Source organism: Lissotriton helveticus, chromosome 2_1, assembly GCF_964261635.1.
Source record: "Lissotriton helveticus chromosome 2_1, aLisHel1.1, whole genome shotgun sequence".
NCBI classification, from domain to species: domain Eukaryota; kingdom Metazoa; phylum Chordata; class Amphibia; order Caudata; family Salamandridae; genus Lissotriton; species Lissotriton helveticus.
This window is the reverse complement of record NC_136059.1, coordinates 1,686,660,865-1,686,679,117: the sequence shown is the minus strand read 5'-3', so window position 1 is coordinate 1,686,679,117 and position 18,253 is coordinate 1,686,660,865. Positions and strand designations below refer to the sequence as shown.

At 43.3% G+C, this 18,253-nt stretch overlaps 1 protein-coding gene across 1 annotated transcript in view; it reads right to left on the bottom strand.

Moving 5' to 3' along the window:
• PTBP3 (polypyrimidine tract binding protein 3) overlaps positions 1-18,253 on the bottom strand; it is a 634,697-nt gene that overhangs the window by 146,461 nt on the left and 469,983 nt on the right. The window contains exon 8 of the mRNA XM_078676642.1: positions 5,393-5,470. Within this exon, the coding sequence (XP_078532768.1) occupies positions 5,393-5,470 (78 nt within the window). The remainder of the gene's footprint in view (positions 1-5,392; positions 5,471-18,253) is intronic.

Sequence of the window (18,253 nt, the reverse complement as noted above, 5' to 3'; positions counted from 1 at the left end):
GGACTTGCGAACCGTTATCTCGAACCCCGACTGTCAGTGGTCGAGTTTAATGCGCACTTGGTTGCAAGGTCTCCACTATTGGTTCTTTGGAAGCAGTGTTGAGCAGCATAACTCCTAGGGCTGAATGACCACAAAACGGCAAGTGCAACCTTAGTCAGTATAGTTGTAAGGTTTTTGTGGTATCAAGGTATTCAATCACTTTTGTGTTACTGATCTCCAGCAGGTAGGCGATATGGTGGAACATTTACATGGACTTAAAGTGACAATCTTCTCATACCATTAAACTGATAGTCCATCAAACAACGACTTAAGCTCCTTACCCTCCATTTTGATGCATTCGTGCTTATATGTCATGGGCTGTGTATGTTACATCGTGACTGCCAAGAAGTACTTATTTAAAATTCATCCTCAATCCTTACAAATTATCACAAGGAAGTGAATTAAGTAGTAACAGTCAAAACTTCAGTCTCTCAAACGTGACGGGACAGCTGTATCACTGATGGGGAATTACAATCAAGACGTCTAAACAAAGGTTCAGGTACTCTTTTCCTCAGACGCATTGTAATGTGGTTACATTTTTTTGTTAAAAATTTAAAGCAGTAGTACAGGTGCCCATTACTTGGTCATGGCTTGCCCTGTTAGGACTGATGAAGGAAGTGTTGAACTCAGTGTAAAAGAGATTGCTCACTTAAAATTTCATTTTCAGAAAGGAAAAAGAACCCAGTTTATGGAATCCTTTGGAGATGACCGCGAGAGGGCTGCTATTAGGTAGTACAAGTACTCCTTAAACTAGCTACTTTTGAACTCTTTCCTCATTGCAAAAGGGAAACCACAAACACATTTCGGAGGGGTATGGTGTTCTACAGTCTAAAAATTTTAGAATATTTTGTAATCCCAGTTTTGATAGATCTTGTGGGTTTGGTTGTCGCTAAACATAGGAGATCAGTACTCTTGTGATATCACCTTAAATGCCTTATACATGATCAACAAGTTACTTACCTTCGGTAACGATTTATCTGTAAGAAACATTAGTTAGTGATAGATTCCTTACCTTAGAATTACCCCCAGGCGTCAAACTGGATCCTGAAAGTTTTCGTCAGCAGTACCCGTGCACGTCGGAAGGTGGCGTTGTGCGGATCCGCGTCAGTCGTTGGCGTCGTGGTCGCTGAGATGGCGTCGCAGCAGCTAATTAGACGCCGCCTTCGTGCGCTGACGTCAGTTCTGTAGATGACTTTCAGCGCCAGGATCGCAGAGCCATGCAGGATACTGACCTTAACCCTAGAAATCAGTTCACAGAAACGGGGAGGATGGGCGAGGCGGTAAGGGATCTATCACTAACTAATGTTTCTTACAGATATATCGTTACCGAAGGTAAGTAACTTGTTCATCTGAAAGAAACACGTACCGTAGAATAGATACCCCAGCAATACCAACCCCGGTGGTGGGTCTGCAAACCAAGATCACACCAGAAAGTCCAGGAGAACAGAATGGCCAAAGAAGCAGTCTCTCCGGACTTGGCTGTCCAGGCATAAGTGCTTAACCCCTTCGCTGCTGGGGTAATTCCCACACGGTGCCGGGCGGTGGGGGGGGGTTTGAGGGGGGGGAATAGGGAGGTTGGGTCAGCGGCGCGTGCCGATGTGCTCATGACGAGCTCAGCTCGTCATGACTCACAGTGGAGCTGTGCTCATGACTAGCTGAGCTCGTCACAACCCCGCCCACTAATTCTCCCGCACAGGCGATACATTTATGGCGCGTGGGCGGGCCGCGGCCATTATGACGAGTTCAGCTCGTCATGAGCACAACTCCACCGTGACTCATGACGAACTGAGCTCGTCATGAGCATGGAAGGAGTTAATAAAAGTGTGCAACGAGGCCCACGCAGCTGCCTGACAGAGGTCTTGTACGGGGACACCATGTCCCAATGCCGTTGTGGCAGCCATCACCCTGGTCGAATGAGCGCGTAGCCCCCACCAGAGGCTCCTTTTAGCCAGAGAATAACAGGCTTTAATACACAAGACGACCCATTGGGAGATAGTCCGCTTGTGTACGGCCCGACCTTTCTTGGCGCCAACAAAGAGCTGGTCATCCACCCGGAACTGTTGTGTGCGGATCAGGTAAAATGAGGGTGCACGTTTTGGGTCCAGACGGTGGAGCATCTCTTTCTCTCTAGAAGAATGGAGAGGCGGAAAGAAGGTGGGCAAAGTGATGGTCTGCCTGTCGTGAAAAGCAGTGACAACCTTTGGTAGTAAGGATGGACGTGTTCTGAGCACAACCTTGTCCGGATGGACAGATATAAAAAGAGATTTACAAGAAAGAGCCTAGAGCTCACTTAATCTCCTAGCAGAGGTGATGGCAAAGAGGAAAGCAGCCTTCAAAGTCAGCAGACGAAGAGGACCGTTGTTATAAGGCTCAAAGGGAAGCGCACACTAAATATGTAAGAACTAGGTTCAAGTCCCACTGTGGCATTACGAAATGAATAGGAGGGAAAAGATGAGGAATGACTTTGAGTAATCTATTTACTGCAGGGAACTTGAAAAGAGAGGGCTGATCAGGGAGCCTGAGAAAGACCGCAATAGCAGAAAGGTAGCCCATGATAGTGCCCAGAGCAGAGCCTTGCTGGGCCAAACAAAGAAGGAACAAAAGATCTTCTGAAAGAGGGGCAGAAAGGGAATCCACAGCCTTTGCTGTGCACCATGCTACAAATGTATTCCACCTGCAGGCGTATACCAACTTGGTAGAGGGACGCCTGGCTGCCAGAATGACATCACAGACTTCAGGAGGCAAGTCTAAAGGAATCAACTGCTGTCGCTCAATCTCCACGCAAAGAGGTGGAGACTGGACAGGTTAGGGTGGAGGACCGTCCCCTGCTGCTGAGACAGAAGATCCTCCCAAAGAGGCAGTCTGATCGGGGGATCGATCATCATACTGAGTAGCTCGGGATACCAAACTCTTCGAGCCCAGTCCGGGGCTACAAGAATGATTAAATAGATTTCAGTACTAGAAACTAGATAATGTGGATGAACTGGACTACTGCACATCTTTTCAGATCAGCTTTCTGGTACCAAAATGTAATACAGGCCAGAATCAATCTGCACATCTGTGCTTCACAGCAGTACTTTTGAACACAGAGCCTCAAGTGACAAATTATTTAGTTTGGTTCAATCGTTACCGAAACACACATAACAATTATCAATTCTGCCAGAAAAGTTAACTTTTGTAATTATAATGGAAAATAAAAAGTTACATTAACATGACAAACATTGTGTGTAAAAAAACTTCTGAAGCTGTCAAAAACATCAACAGAGCTTCGAATAGGACAAAATATTAGCAGAAAATACTGAACTTAATAAATGTAGAAAGGTGAATTGTAATGGAAAATACCAAATAAAAGATTTTACCAAGGGAGAGATGTGGCACAGCGGCCAGAGTGGCTGACACCAGAGCACGGGGTTCCTGGTTCGATCGCTGGCGGCAGCTCTGCTCAGCACCATGTGACTCTGGGCAATAGCTCACTTAATCTCCCTGACACTCCCCATCGCCTTGAGGCTCTTAGGGTTTGATTAGTTCGCGCTTAGCAAATACCGGATTTATTCACTTCCTGTGATACATTTCATTGCAAAACAAACTTCCACTCAAGCAACAACAATAAAGCGGTCTGTTTTAAGCTAATGAGGTTGTTCGAAAGTAATAGATAAAACTGACAATGAGATCTTCAATAAGGTCTTGAAAGATTACAGGACTTGGCACAAGACTTCTAAACGAACTTAATTTGTTGGACTGGCTCTACCAAGTTAGAATGCTAGTCGATCCATTGTGTGCATGGAACAGCTAGAGATTTGATTCAAAAGTTGCCCATCAGAGCATTCCACTATATGAATGGCATACATATGTATTCCAAAGTGCCCTCCCTTGTGGACACTAAATACCTAAAACATTAGTTAAAAAACATACAAGCTGATCACAATCAAAGCCAGAAAGAATTAAGTTCATTTTGAATTCAGGGAAGCCCAGCCAATAGACACATAGCTCGTAGACCTTGCATTGATTACTTATCGCTGCCAGTTTCTGTGCACACCAAGGCCTAGATATTGAATCTACTTTTTACATGCTATCATTAAAGCCTCAGAAGACACATTCCCCTCCAGAAAGACTGTCAATGTCACTCAACCCCTAGAGAAGTTCTCTCACTAATCAGATGCATGAAATGTGAACCTGCTCATTTCTCAGCACCACGAGCCAATAAATAAGGCAAAGAAATTATTTCAAATTAGAGTTTGCATTAGCTAATTAAAATACTGTAAAGTGTTAAGTAGCAAAAGCTACATTTGCCAAAGGATTATTTCTACCCAGAAGAGGACTTTAGAATAGTTTTCTAGGTTCTTGTTTTATCTAGAATGAATTAACGGATCTTATTTCTCTGGCAGAGTTCTTGAAAAAGAATAACTCCCAAGCTCAAGATGAAAAAACTGAGATCATATAATCCAAGTAGTAATCGTACTTAAGATCAACCTGTTATGAGACTGGGATAGTTAGGAGGGTGGTCAAAAGATCCATGACCCAGGTAATGTTAAAACCTTATCCTAAATATGTGCTGATTTGATCCCATGCTGTTAAGCTCTGGCAATTTGCATTTCTTCTCTGGCAAACTGCTTTTGTTGATAAAATAGACCGACAATGGTAATCTAATAGCATTCTATATTTTCTTATGGGAAACATTCATGGATATTTTAGTATTTTCTGACCCAAATATTCACTAAATATGTATTTGATCGACAAATGATTTGAGGTGGGGAATGTGATATTGGAGTGTCTACTCAACATCATGCTGGGCCATGATGGAAAATGTTGGTGCCTCCTTGTTTGAAAATGGAAAACCCTACTGTGTTATACCCTTTAGGTTTGAATATTTTATCATTTGGAAGACAGCCATGAAGGAAAGAAGGGAGGCTGTGACACCTTTGACTTCTTGACTTCATTGATACAAAGTTTTTGATTGCGACCCTTTAAAAAATCGTGGACCCATTTGCTGCGTGAGCATCTCAGCCCAAGATAGTCGGTTCTTATCTGACTGTTTTATTTCTGGGGTGGGACCCTCCAGAGCAGAGATGTCCTTCAACAATCAACACAGAAGAGAGGATGCTGCCAGAGAAGAGGTGTCCTTCCATTTCCCTAAGAATAGGCAAGATTATTGTTCAAGTGAAATAATAACATTAATTTTCAATTACTTGTTAGCCATTCAGTCCTCATTCTTCGAAGCCAAACTATTGAGATGTTCATGTTTGAGAAAAACATCGAGATGTGCAAAACAAAATGCCTTATTATCCCATGAATACAGTTTTGCAACGTACTCATATCTTTTTGCCTCATTGAAAGCTAAGTGAAGACTACTTACCGGCTGTATGAGGGAAGCCTATGGCTTGTGCAAATCCTGCAGCCCCAGCGTATGGTGAAGAGATAATACCCGGTCCACCTACAGAAAATATGCAACATCAAAAAGTTTAAATAATCTCTTCTGAATTACAACACCAAGATACATTCTCATGCAAAACCATAAAAGTGTCTATGGGGACAAAAACGACCATAAAAAGGCTGCATATTAATATTTATCAACAAAATCTTTCCAGGAGCATTCACGGATGATTGTTCCATACTTAAAGCTAATTAAATCATTAACAGGTAATCTTTATTGTAAAAGGAGGCCAAACCATTTCATTCTTCTGAAATGACATTTGTATGCGCTTTGTATATTTATAGCTAGAAGTGGGTGCTCCCCACTAAATGTTTGTATACAGAGTTGCAATCTGTGCCTTGATGCTGGATAGAGCCCAAGAAGGGGGAAATTACAGGGCTATGGACATTCATGAGGCATGGATCTTGTTCAGTAAACATTAAATAGGTTATCTTCAGATTTCATACGATCTGTATCACCAAGACAGGTATGTTCAATGACCATCACATCTCATATTTCAACTTTTTTAGCCCAAGAGCTGGTGATAATTGCAGAAGCTCATCAAGAGGCTCACAAGAACTCGATTTCAGATTAACTGAGGTCAAAGAAAGCAACGTTCACCTAATTAGATACATGAACAAACAAGTTATTTACCTTTGGTAATGCCTTATCTGGTAGGGAGATTAGCCACAGATTTCTTACCTTACAATATTCCCCAGTAGTCAGACTGGATCCAGAAAGTTTGACCAGTCCCATTGCTTGCCTTTGCGTGGTGGTGGCATACGTGACGGAAGTGACATGCCTGGTGACTATATAGGTGCCACCCCAGCGCGCTGACCTCAGTTTAATGACTATTTTCCGCACTAGAAGCACGGACCTGGTCGGCGCCGGAACCGATGTCAAGCGATAATGGTCTGGCTCCGTCTGGGGAATCATAATGGGTTCGGCTGGACCAGGAAAGGTGTCACTGGAACAGTCCCCAGAGGAAGTCATGGCTTATACGGTTCCACCAATGGATCTAGAGGATCGAACTCACTGGCAGAAACCAAGTTGGAGTCCCTTCAAAACCAATGGCGTCCAAAGGCGCCACCCAAAAATGAGGCTCATGGCCTTATAAAAGACTCAAAGTTGGGCGGGGTCGCTCTGAAAACCTTGGGGACACGCAAAGCGGACACAATCTCAGGCGCAGGCTCTCCACAGGGAAAATCAAGGAGAAGGGCCTGGACTTGTGGTATCATTCCAGCCTGTCGATCAATGAATGAGACAGAGGTCAGGATGTCGAAGAACACTTTGATTTCTTGTACCTCTTATGAGATTTACCTGAAGTAGTTCAGGATCGCAACAATGACCAGTACGAGCGACAGATCAGTCCTGAGACCTCCCTTGTGTATAGGACGCAGTGCAGAGTTGCGTGTCGAGCTTCCATAAGCTTCGTGGTGCGCTCATGTATGGCCTAGTCGCGGTCCCGCTCCAGGCACCACAGACATACCAAGTGGTGTTTAGCACAGACATCTGTCTGTAACAGGCACCACAAGGTTTAAAACCAGTAGGTATTTTGGGAGATGTACATACACAATTTGGAAAAAAGAAAAAGGCACATTGGTCCTATAAGTTGACAAAAAGGTCGGAAAAACAAAATCAGTAAAAAAGTGAGTAAGGTGAGCTTGATCCATATCCACACTGATGACGTGGAAAAGAAGAAACTGAGTTCAGTGTGCTGGGTAGCACCTATATCGGCACCGTGCAGACTTTGTCACCTGCCAGCATGCAAGAGGACTGCTCAAAAAACTTTCGAGATCCAGTTCGATGCCTGGGAAATATTCTAAGGCAAGGAATCTGCAGCTAGAAGCCTTTCTCAGATAATACTCATTGCGTCAAATAAAGATGGACAGATAAAGATGGACAGAACAAACAAGTGGAGTTTAGTTAAATATCTGGGAAAGGAAGAAAACATTGATAATTATCTAGGTTTCAATGGTCCGAATGGAATAATGGAGAAAATTATTTTCATTTTTATGGGTTACTTACCACACAGAATACAAACAGATGTAAATTACAAGGGATAGTCTAAGCACAGACAGCAAGTCACTGTACAGTGCCCTGGGCAGAGATTCTAATGCAGAAGGACCCTACAAATGTTTTAAGTTCACGAACGTGGAGCCATGGGAGGAGAACTGTATAATAGCAGCTGCCTACCTAGCCAAGAGGATAATGAGATTACGAATTAAGCATTGCAGTGCAATGTACCATTTATAGGCATTTGACCGCCCAGTGATTAAGATGTTTTTTCTGCCCTTGAGGATATTGACTTCCCAAATGTCTGGTAGATCCGCATTATAACATGATCTCAAGAAGAATGCCTTGAGATGAAATAATGTGTGAGCTAAAAATCCCACTGAGTTTTGTTACAATAAATGAAGGACAGGCGTTGAAGATAGTAGAAGGAACATGAAATACAGAATCAGTGCAAAGTCTTAAACAGAGCAGGTTGCTCAAAATAATTTTTCTCCAATACTATGTCTTGCATTGGACATAGCTGAATTATCGTGTTCACGTCACAGCCAAAAATTACATATGGTATTTCCAAAAGGTCTAAATAGATCTATCAGGAAATATCAGTGCATTGTTTTAAGCAGTATTAGGTTTTCAAATATCAGTCTGAATAAAAAGATGGAACAAATAACTGTTAAACGGCTGTAAATGTTTAAAGGCAATTTATCAGATTATGGTAACAATTTCAGGAAACCCAATCAGTGTTTAAGTCCCCATGAAAATGCAAAGTTAAAAGCTTTCCTATATGAAGGTGGCTTGGGTACTACCACTGTTTGTGGAGAGTGTGGAGGAGGGGGGGTAACAAACCGAGTTACAGGCAGTAATAGTTTAGATTGTAGTATTTTGGGGTTGGAATTAAGGGTTCTTTGTTTAACCCACTTTTATTTCTGTATAGAAGTGCAATTATTTTGAAGAATTGATTTACCAGGTGTAAAAAAGGAAACCTGTTTCACTCTTTGGTATTGACGTGGCTGTCACAGCAATTCAAATAATCATTGTTAACATCGGAGGAGGAGCTCATGCGACTATACACATTAACAGATCTAAACTAGCCTTTGCTCTCTAAGGAATGCACACTATGCTACTAAAGAACTTTGCTGACCACAGTGAAGATGAAAAGGAGACATTTACTTTAGCAAAGCTTATGTTTGGACAGCCAGTTTAAGGAAGATGACATTTACGTACCTATCATAAATCATGGTAAGAAAGTGAAAAGAACCGGCGGTGAGGAAAGGGGTTGGAGGCTTGTGAATTTACAATCATTGCTGCTGGAGGAAACCAAAGTATGATACTTATAAAATAAGGCAAAGGCCTCTTTAATATCTCTGGTAGGGGATACTATAGGAGATCCTGTAGAAACTCACTGGACAGAGGCGTGACAGACGTGGTAGGGGTGTTAACACAAAAGTTATGAATGCCACACCTGGCTACCAGGGACACTGTACCATTTGGCTGCAGGCCTGGCACAGAGAGTTAGTGGCATCTAAAAAGGAGAAAAAGCTGACAAGGGCAGCAGAGAAATTGTGAAACTTGATTTAAAAGGATAGAAACCCACATCTTTCCAGACTCGAGCCAAACCAAACCGGTGAAAAGAAAGGCCTTGCAAAATCTTGAAAACGAGCTGGTAGCCCTGGTCCAGGAAGCATGTCTATTGCAGCCAGCACTCTTGTGACTACGTGAGGGAGAAAAGCTTGTATGTTCTCCATAGAGAAGCATCCCAACACTTTCTTGATGCACGGAAACACAACAGGTACTCAGATAATAATAGCAACACGGTGTATACAACTGTATGGTATAAAGGAAGTACAAACACCCTTTAGTTTTCTGTCCCAAATTCTTTTGCTTTCAACTTCAAAAAATGTGATGAGTCATTAAGAAAAGAAACAAACACACTCTGTTTTCAGTCACTCTTAAGCAATCAAGAGGATAGCTTTCTCTTGTAAACACTGGATCACCGCATGTAATGAAATACTGATGGGCCATACACAGCATAGTCCCAGGGGCTGCTATGGATTGCAGAGCGGACGATCTCACAGCCCTCAGGTCTGTGATGTCATCAGCCCGGCAAAGCAATAGCCTCTTGGGCTAAGCTCTACCTCTTGATGACGTTTTGTTAAAGTTAGCCCCCAGGCACTTCAGGCTGAAGCCCTGCAGCCCTAGGGGCTTCACATCAAGCACGAAGTGGCCAGGCTCCCCACCCTTCTCCAACTCGTCAGAGTGGGGTGGGATTACTGACTCCACCCCACTCTGTGAAATGTGGGTAAGAGGCTGCAGCCAGGAAGCCGAGCACTGGATACTGAACAGTGTATCGGAATGAGTTGCGATTAACCACTGCGTAAAATCCAGTTCACATTTTCCCATGCTATACTGAGTGCAAAGTCTGCAAAACTAGGGGGCTTATTTATGAGAGGCTTGTGCCACCGGAGCAACACTTTTTTTTGACATTCTGAAGGCGCAAGCCTCTCGATCATATCTATGAGACGACAGAAAGCCACCCTGTGTGGCTTTGCATGGCCTCATAGATATGGAGTAGGATAAAGCTGCCTAGCCTTATTCTGCGTCAAGGAGCCACTCCATGGGCATCACAGTGGGCTCTTCCATGAAAAACCCATCGATTTTGACTCTTCCCCAGATTTACTTGATCAAGTACACCTGGGGCAGCACCAAAACCTTACACCTCCCCAGAGCAGGTGTAACGAGGCAAAATATTTGCATTTCTCCTTGTTGCTTTCTATTTCCAAGCAGCACACAAACAAAGAGAAAAATCCTCTCTGGGTTGTTTTTTGTGCCGGAAGGTTGCCCTTCCTACACAAAAACAATCCTGCCTGCAACAGAGGCACCCTTGCACCATGGTACAAGGGTGCATTTGTTGACACTAGACAGCAAATTGTGTGCCAGCGAAGGGAAGTACAGGTGTGCACCGTATTTCATAAATGTGGTGCATTCCTGCCCTTTCACATTGGCGTAGGGCAGCGCTGCAAGAAGACTTGTGGCTCTGCCCTGAGCCATTTCCTCATAAATGAGACCTTAAGTCTGGACAGACACTGGAGAAGAGTGTGTGTTACAGAGAGAGTTTAGGTAAACTGTAGCTGTAAACCGGTCACGTATCTCTTCAGTGCCTGTTCCAGTCAAGTGAGCGGCCAATCCCCGACCCCGATCGGGAATCTCAGACAGCAAAGCATCATCATGGCGTCGGTGCTGAAGGCAAAATTATAATACTGTGCTAGAGGGAACATTGTGATTTCTGACACTAAGTAATTTCTGTCAACTTCCCAAGATTTAGGTAACTTTAGGACAGGGACAAGGGAAATGTTTTTATTTCAATCAGTTTCCGAGTATCTGATTTAGTATAGACCTTGCAGCCAACAAAGAAAACAGCTGCATATTATTTGGAATACAAAAGCAATCGGTATTTGTGAAAAGTGCAATTTAAAGTTCTCCTTTATGTGACCGTCAATGCTTGGGTGTTTGGCTTTACAAAGGATTCTACGCAGGGTTCGTGATAACAGCCGAGACAATATTTTTCGTCCAATATAGACACATTATTTTACCACAAAATAATTTAAGTTTCTTTGAGTCATTTATTCCTCAGACTGTAAGCATTCAAATACATATGGTACGTAAATTTGATTAGTAATGGGTGGATACATATCCAACATTTTGCATCTCAAGCCAAGATCTACATTTTGAATGAGTTTATTTGCTGCAGGTGCATTAACCCACTAAGTTCTTGAACTTACTATTACAAATAGTATTTTCAAATTAATTCTATACAATGTAAGATAATTTAATGGACTAGAGCTTGCAGCTCCACCCAGCACTGGCGAGGCCTGAAGAGGTGAACTTGGCCTATCATCTTTCCAGTACTGATGAAAGTGTGTAGCAGACTTGTAAGATTAAAATACAAATGTTTGCTGAACAAGTGCATGTGGCTTCCTTTAATTACTGTAGATTGGCATGGAGCTCCTGAATGGTGCCATTCTGAGCTGGGCTATTGAAGGTAAGCCCTACCTTCCCTTTCTTAAAAAAAAAAATAAGGAAAACATTGCCAGCTAAATATTTGTTCGAATGCTATTGTGTCCTCATCCCTCTGTTTGCCCTCTGAACCCGTTTCGTTAAATATGATACTCTTAAGGCAATGTGTCTGTTAGGTGAAAGCTGTCCTTTACTGCTTGCAATGCCACCACTGCCTGGCAGATGCCACTCTCCTTGTTTGAGATGTACCCTGTGCTCCCAGACGTGCTTTGATTGTGCACCTGCTTCTTAGGGTTTAAACGTTCGGATACTGCCTCAGCAATATGGGCCTCATTGGCTCCTGGGAAGTCCGTTACCTCACTCAGGCTAAGAGTGTGATTCAGGAAGGGGTTTTGTGGCTAGGATTGATGGAGGGTTGGGGACTATGCTGCACGTTGTCCCAGATGCCACAGGCGCCGTCTGTGAGCTGTGACCTCGGCCATAAAAAGGCTGGAAGGCCTGCTGGGCTGACAGAGTGGGGGGCATTGGCAACCTTAAAAGCCACTGCCATTGACACGAACTGGGTAAAATTGCTGGTAGAATTGTCTGGTGGGGCTGACTGACCCACGGAATGTGCTGAGGCCCTACTTTCAGCGCAGTCTTCTTTTTTTTACCATTGAATGGCATGTCCAGTAAAGATGCCTGGACATCTCCGGAGTAGCCTAAAGACCTCATCCATGTGTGGCACCGCAGTGCCACGTTTGTCTCCAGTGTTCGACCTAAATAGTTGTGTCCAAGCAACAGTGAATGATAAACTTTGCTACTTCACATCTATCCTGAATAGACTGTGAGGAACATTCACATGCCATCAGCTAAAGCTGGCAAAACTTGGGCCAACGTGTCCAACAAGGCATGCAAATAGCGACTTAGGAGACAACTGGCATTCACAGATCTGAGAGCAAGATTTGCATATGAGAACTTACGCTTCCCAAACACAGCAATGAGTTTTGAGTCATGATCAGGTGAGGTGGTGGGTATTGCGTTAGGAGCCACCTTACTTGTGAATGCCTGTACCATCAAGCTCTAGGTGCAGGTTGCAGCGTAAAGTTGGATCACCTATTCTATGGTGACAAGTGATTTATTCATTTACAAAAGGTCTAGAGCATAGCTTTGTCCAAGCACCCAAAAGACTATCTGCGGGGGTCTCATTGAAGAGTAAGATGTTCTATAAACCCCTGAACCGCTTGGGTAACCTCTGTGGGGACAATGGTCTTCACCTCCAAGGTGTGTAGTTACAAATCAGGCACTTCAGCTGCCCTCCGCCTCATCACAGCGAATGAGGCACCTTTGTCCATGACAGGGTGGGGGTTGGGAGGGGTCCACACCAGTGTCTGGGATGTGTTCAAATCACTAGTCACACACAGAGAAGTAGGAGAGTGAAAATCGCGTTTTTTTAAAAAGAGAGGTCAAACTAAAATGTTTGAAAAACTGCACTCACCCACAAAAATTTGTGGCATGCTTCATCATTGCCAACGCACGAGGTGGAGCAATAGGGTGGGGGAGACCATACAAACATAGAAGAGTCGGGATCAAACAATGGATAAGTGCAGACAAACAAATCTAAAACTAACTCAGGGATATCGCAATGCCTATTGTATTAATGGATTCCCTGGTCAGGGTTAAAAAGGTATCTCAAAACCAGTGGTTGGTGGTGAATAGGGTAAATTATGAACCATTCACCCCTCCACTCTGCAAAAATAGTGGACATGTTTCAGCTGGATTTTGTGTCTTCCCCGGCTTTCATCAGGACAACTAGATCCCCGAAGTTGTACCCTTTTTTCATGTCTTAATAATAAGATTGAGGACTGAACCTGCAATTATACGTAGGCCATGTAATCACACTTCGAATAAAATAGAGTTTCACTGTAGTACGTGCTCCGACTGTCGTAGGAGCGAGGGCGGCCCCCTGTAGTCACACATTCGTCAAGGTGAGTCCACCTCGGCAGCAGTATCCCTCCCAATGCGGTGAAGGTCTCCAAATCACTGGCATCAAGTCTCTCCTCAGATGAATTGTCCTCAGTATATTAGATGATAAAGTCCTTCTCTTCTTCGTAATTGTCATTATCTGAGCCAGTGAAAAAGATATTATGCTACACTAGGGCTCTGGGGTGAAGCAAAGTATCTAAATCAGAAGGATCAGGATGTGGCCTTGGTCGAGGTCGTATTCAATTTGGCTTGCAGGTTGGGATGAGCCTCCTCATCCTCCGGTACCACTGACGTCAATATGGAAGGGACCAGTGTGGGGAATGGAGTCGGGACCCAAGTCAGCACTGGGCCTAGTGCAGAACCCAAAGTTGTTTCAGATGGCACAGAAGGCACCAAAAGCAGACCTGCCATCGGAAGACCAACTGGAGGCCCTTGGGGATCCTTGAGACCCAAAAGCGCAATAGAGGGAACCGGCAAAGTGCCGAAGATTTGCAGTATAGACTCACAATAGACCTCAACCTGCTAGGACATTGCTGAATGACCTGAAAATTCAGGGTGTATTAGGATCAAGTACAGGAACGAACCCAGGAGGCACACTGATGTCCTGCATCTTCTCTGGAGTTTGAGAGTAGAGGAAAGGGGCAGATTCCCATTTGGACCTTTTACATTTTGTCTTCGACTAACCAGATGACGGATTGTGATGAAGTTGTGCCACATGAGACTGTGGCAGCAGAAATATAGCGACCAATCACAGCGTTTAGTGTTCAGTTGTATGGTTTCGTCTCGTGGTCCCAAATGGCCTTTGCGTTCACCAGGGTGCAGCCATCGCAGGTCCTGAAAATGTGTTTTGATCCCAGACACCAAAGGGATACATGATGGGGATCGGTCATAGACATTTGTTTACAACAGTCTCTACAAGGCTTGAACCCATTTTAGGGAAGTGACATGTGCACACTGAAAATATTGGAAAAGACGAAAGAGTAGCAAAGTCAGTGCGTATGGATGGCGCATATATTCGCCTCTGCTCATCACCTGCAGAGTAGAACAATGTTGATGTGAAGCAGTACACCACCATCTACCGGCGCGCAAGAGTACTGTTTTGAAGTTTCCAGATCCAGTCTGACACCCTAGGAAAATTCACAAGATGGGGAATATGCAGTAAGTGATATCCATTAGAAAGGCAGCACTATATGATGTTTATGTGTTAAGGCAGCGGACAAAGAATAGCCCTTCAGTGGATGGATCGACATTTTAGATCAGGAAGTACTACTGGCTCAACTTAATAAAAAAAGAGTAGCGAGCATTGAGAGGCCTTTATCAGCCGCAGACGGCTTTCTAGAGAACAAAACTTGGAAGTCCTTGAAAAAGAATGTTGTGCAATAGTGTGGGCCCTGAGGATGTTCCAGCCTTACTTGTTTTAAACCATGATTGTGGTCCAGACAGATCACAAACCACTCAAGTGGTTGATGGCAATGAAGATTGAGAATCCCAAGTTGTTGAGATGGGAATCATGGGCTAAAAAGTTGACTTTCCTGGCGGTTTTGATGATATGATGAGCATACTTCTGAAATTGAGGGGTAAGGTCCCAGGCAGTCTGATCTTGGTAGGGCATCTGTTGGGACAGAAAGGTATTTTGCAGGGTAAACCTGTGAATACCGTAAACTTGCACCAGACTAAATGTGAAACTGGTTTCCTGATTTTATTGCTACAACTTGGCACCATGCTGATCTACTATATTAGCAGACCTGGAGAGGTCCAAAAAGCATGCCCTCACAGAGGGTATAGGACCATTGTCTATGCGCTGCACATTCATATAAAACTGTGGTCTCTGCACACCAAAGGTTTAATGAAAAATGTGAGAGACAAGAGCTTTTTCTGTTGCAGGGAGACTGCAGGCTACCGGCCCCTTCAGGCAAAGTTCCACTGTTATGTGAGCCATAGAATCTTGCTTTGACATCCGTCTCTGTAGGTGCAGTGAGCACATAGCACCTGTATGGTAATAGGATTCTGTCTGCGGTGAGAGTTCGAGTACTGGGACTACTAGGATCCATTTAGGATGGCCCTTAGTTTAGCATACATGAGACTGGGCAAAATATATGCATACAGAAATGATCTCCTGAAGGAGAACACTATTAAAATAGCTGTAAAAACAAACACCAGCTTAACTTAAATGAACACAAAAATATTTTTTAAGGCAATTACAATCTTTAAAAATAGAATGGCGTATTTCCCATGTAAATCTGTAACATTTATTTTTTTATTTTTTTATTTATTTATTTATTAAGCGCTAACAATCATCCTGGGTAGGATATCACGGCGCTGAGGTTTGGTGCTGAGAGGTACGATAACCGCACTGATTACTAATTACTCTAGTTTAGGGATAGACATACAATTTATTATATCAAAATACAAGTCAAACAAAAAACAGGGTCAGATATGTTAGACTCAATCACACTTTGCTGTGGGAAAATAGGTTTACAGCCACAAATGTAATAATTTACGCCTGTCAGAAATTCACTGAAGGATTAATGACCAGTATAATGGTAAGTGTTTTTTCCACTGTGGAATGTTCCATTCCAAGTGCACAGTAGTAAACCCCACGCAAGGGGTGGGGAGTGGGTGGAACAAGGTGTGGTTTGCTTTACGAGTTTGTTGCTGGTCACAAACTCTGATCTGACCCTTTCCCGCCCTGGAGATGCTGGAGTGGTCGGTTGTTGGTGCCAGGGCACTGCAGAGCCAGCCAATCAGCATAATTTCACTCAATGCCACCCAGTTTCAAGCCACACAATTCAACTCCACACATTTCCATTCAACACCACATAATTCAACACCAAACCATGCAATTCCTCTCATCACAATTACACCACACCACATAAATCCAATCCACACCAAAGTACTCCCCATCATGCCACACAATTCAACAATACAACACAAAATTAAACTCCACTACCTACCACTTCACAAAACAAAAAAGTTCCATAATTCGACTCCATGACATAAAATCCCACTCCACATAATGCCAGTACAATCAACACCATATATTTACTATCCATATATTTTCAATGCACACCATGCCGCATAATTCCCCAACAAAAATCCACTTCAAATCACACCGATCCACAATTAACAATTCCAATCAAACTCACCTATTTCTACTCCAAAAACATGGGTAAAAGGCACTGTCATTTACAACACTAATTGCTCTAACTCTCGTAAAAGCGAGACCTATTGGCTTTTCCAATGCTTGCCTACTTATTGACATCAGTCAATTACATTGTTGACTAATAACACTGGGATCGGTGGACCGGATTATGATCCAGTATATGAGCTTTATATACGAATTGCAAGGGTCCATATATATGTTTCTAACATTTCAACACTTCGTCCTGAAGATGGTCCCATGTATTTCTTGACAACAGCGGATCAAAACATCAACACTGTAATTACCACAATCATCATCAATTTGTTTTTACTCAAAATAATGTGCGTTTTGGAAGAAGAGGATTATATTATTGGGCGATTCCCACAGTACACTAGATTTTTCATATTTTTTTTAACTGTTTCCAAGTGCGATTGAATCTAATGTATCCGACCCAGTTTTCTTTTTTACTTTTATTTTAATATAATACATTGTATGTAATAGAGATTGATATACAAGTATGCCTTGTATTTGTAAAGACCAATTCTCTTGAAAATATGTTTGTGTTGATTTAAGTTCAGCAGATATTTGTTTTTAATGTATTTTAAATAGAACATTCTCCTTTAGGAGATGATCCCTGGTTTAGCATGGCACAAGTTGGGGGATGAAATTCCTTACCCAGGCAGTTGGTTGAAGTATATTGCATGAATTCCTGGGGCATTGGGGTGTGGGGAGAGGGATTGCGGGAGACTATCCAAACACTAAAGTGAGGGAGGAGCAATGCAGGGTTACCCTTAAAAATTCAATGAGGGCCTTGTTGGTAAAGGCTGCTGAATAGTCCTTCCTGAGCAAGGTCATTTGGTAGATAGTAGGTGCTGGGGCTGGACTGTACTTTGTTGTTCAAGGTGAGGAAGTTTCAAGGCCTGCTCTTTTCTCTGTCCTAAATTACTGCTTCGTGAAAGCTGACGACAGACATGTGCAGAGACACATTTCATTGTGCACTTGGTTTGGATAACGTCCAGAAGGAGAAGCCCAGCAAATTCCTGGCATGAGGAAGAACCAGAAAAAGTATTAAACTGCAAAGGAGCAAACTCGGTTGTGACCTTGTGGAAAAGGAGGCCCCTGGTCTCCTCAAGTGGTGGTTCTTGAAAACTGCACAAAGGCTTTGAAATTGCTAAGAATGGTGGGTTATCAGCATCATGCTGTGTGCCAGAGAGAAAGATGCTGCCGCTACTAACTATGAGATTTGTGTCGGCTATTCCTGGTCATTGAAGCACAACCCCTGACCGGTCTGGAGTTCGCAACTGTCCACCCAAGCGTCACTTCTGCACCTGACCTGTAAAAGATATGCGCTACCATGTGAGCCTGTCAAACTGATCTTGCCCAACAGTGAAGTTTGAGGTGAGGTCATTGCTGCCACAACCTCACCAAAGGACGAGACATTTGCCTGGCAAACCGGAAATATTAAAAGTGAACTGAACTGGTATCCTCATCAAAACTTTGGGGTGCTTTTCAGTGAACTACTACTGTGCATGCCTAATCCAGTAGGAAACACCAGGGTTTGTAAACACTAGGAAACTCAGACAGAAGGAGGAGGGTACTAAGTGGGTGTAGCATCACACTGAAGACTGCAACAAGGCTTGTAACAGAGGACTTTAATTCAGCTGTCCTGT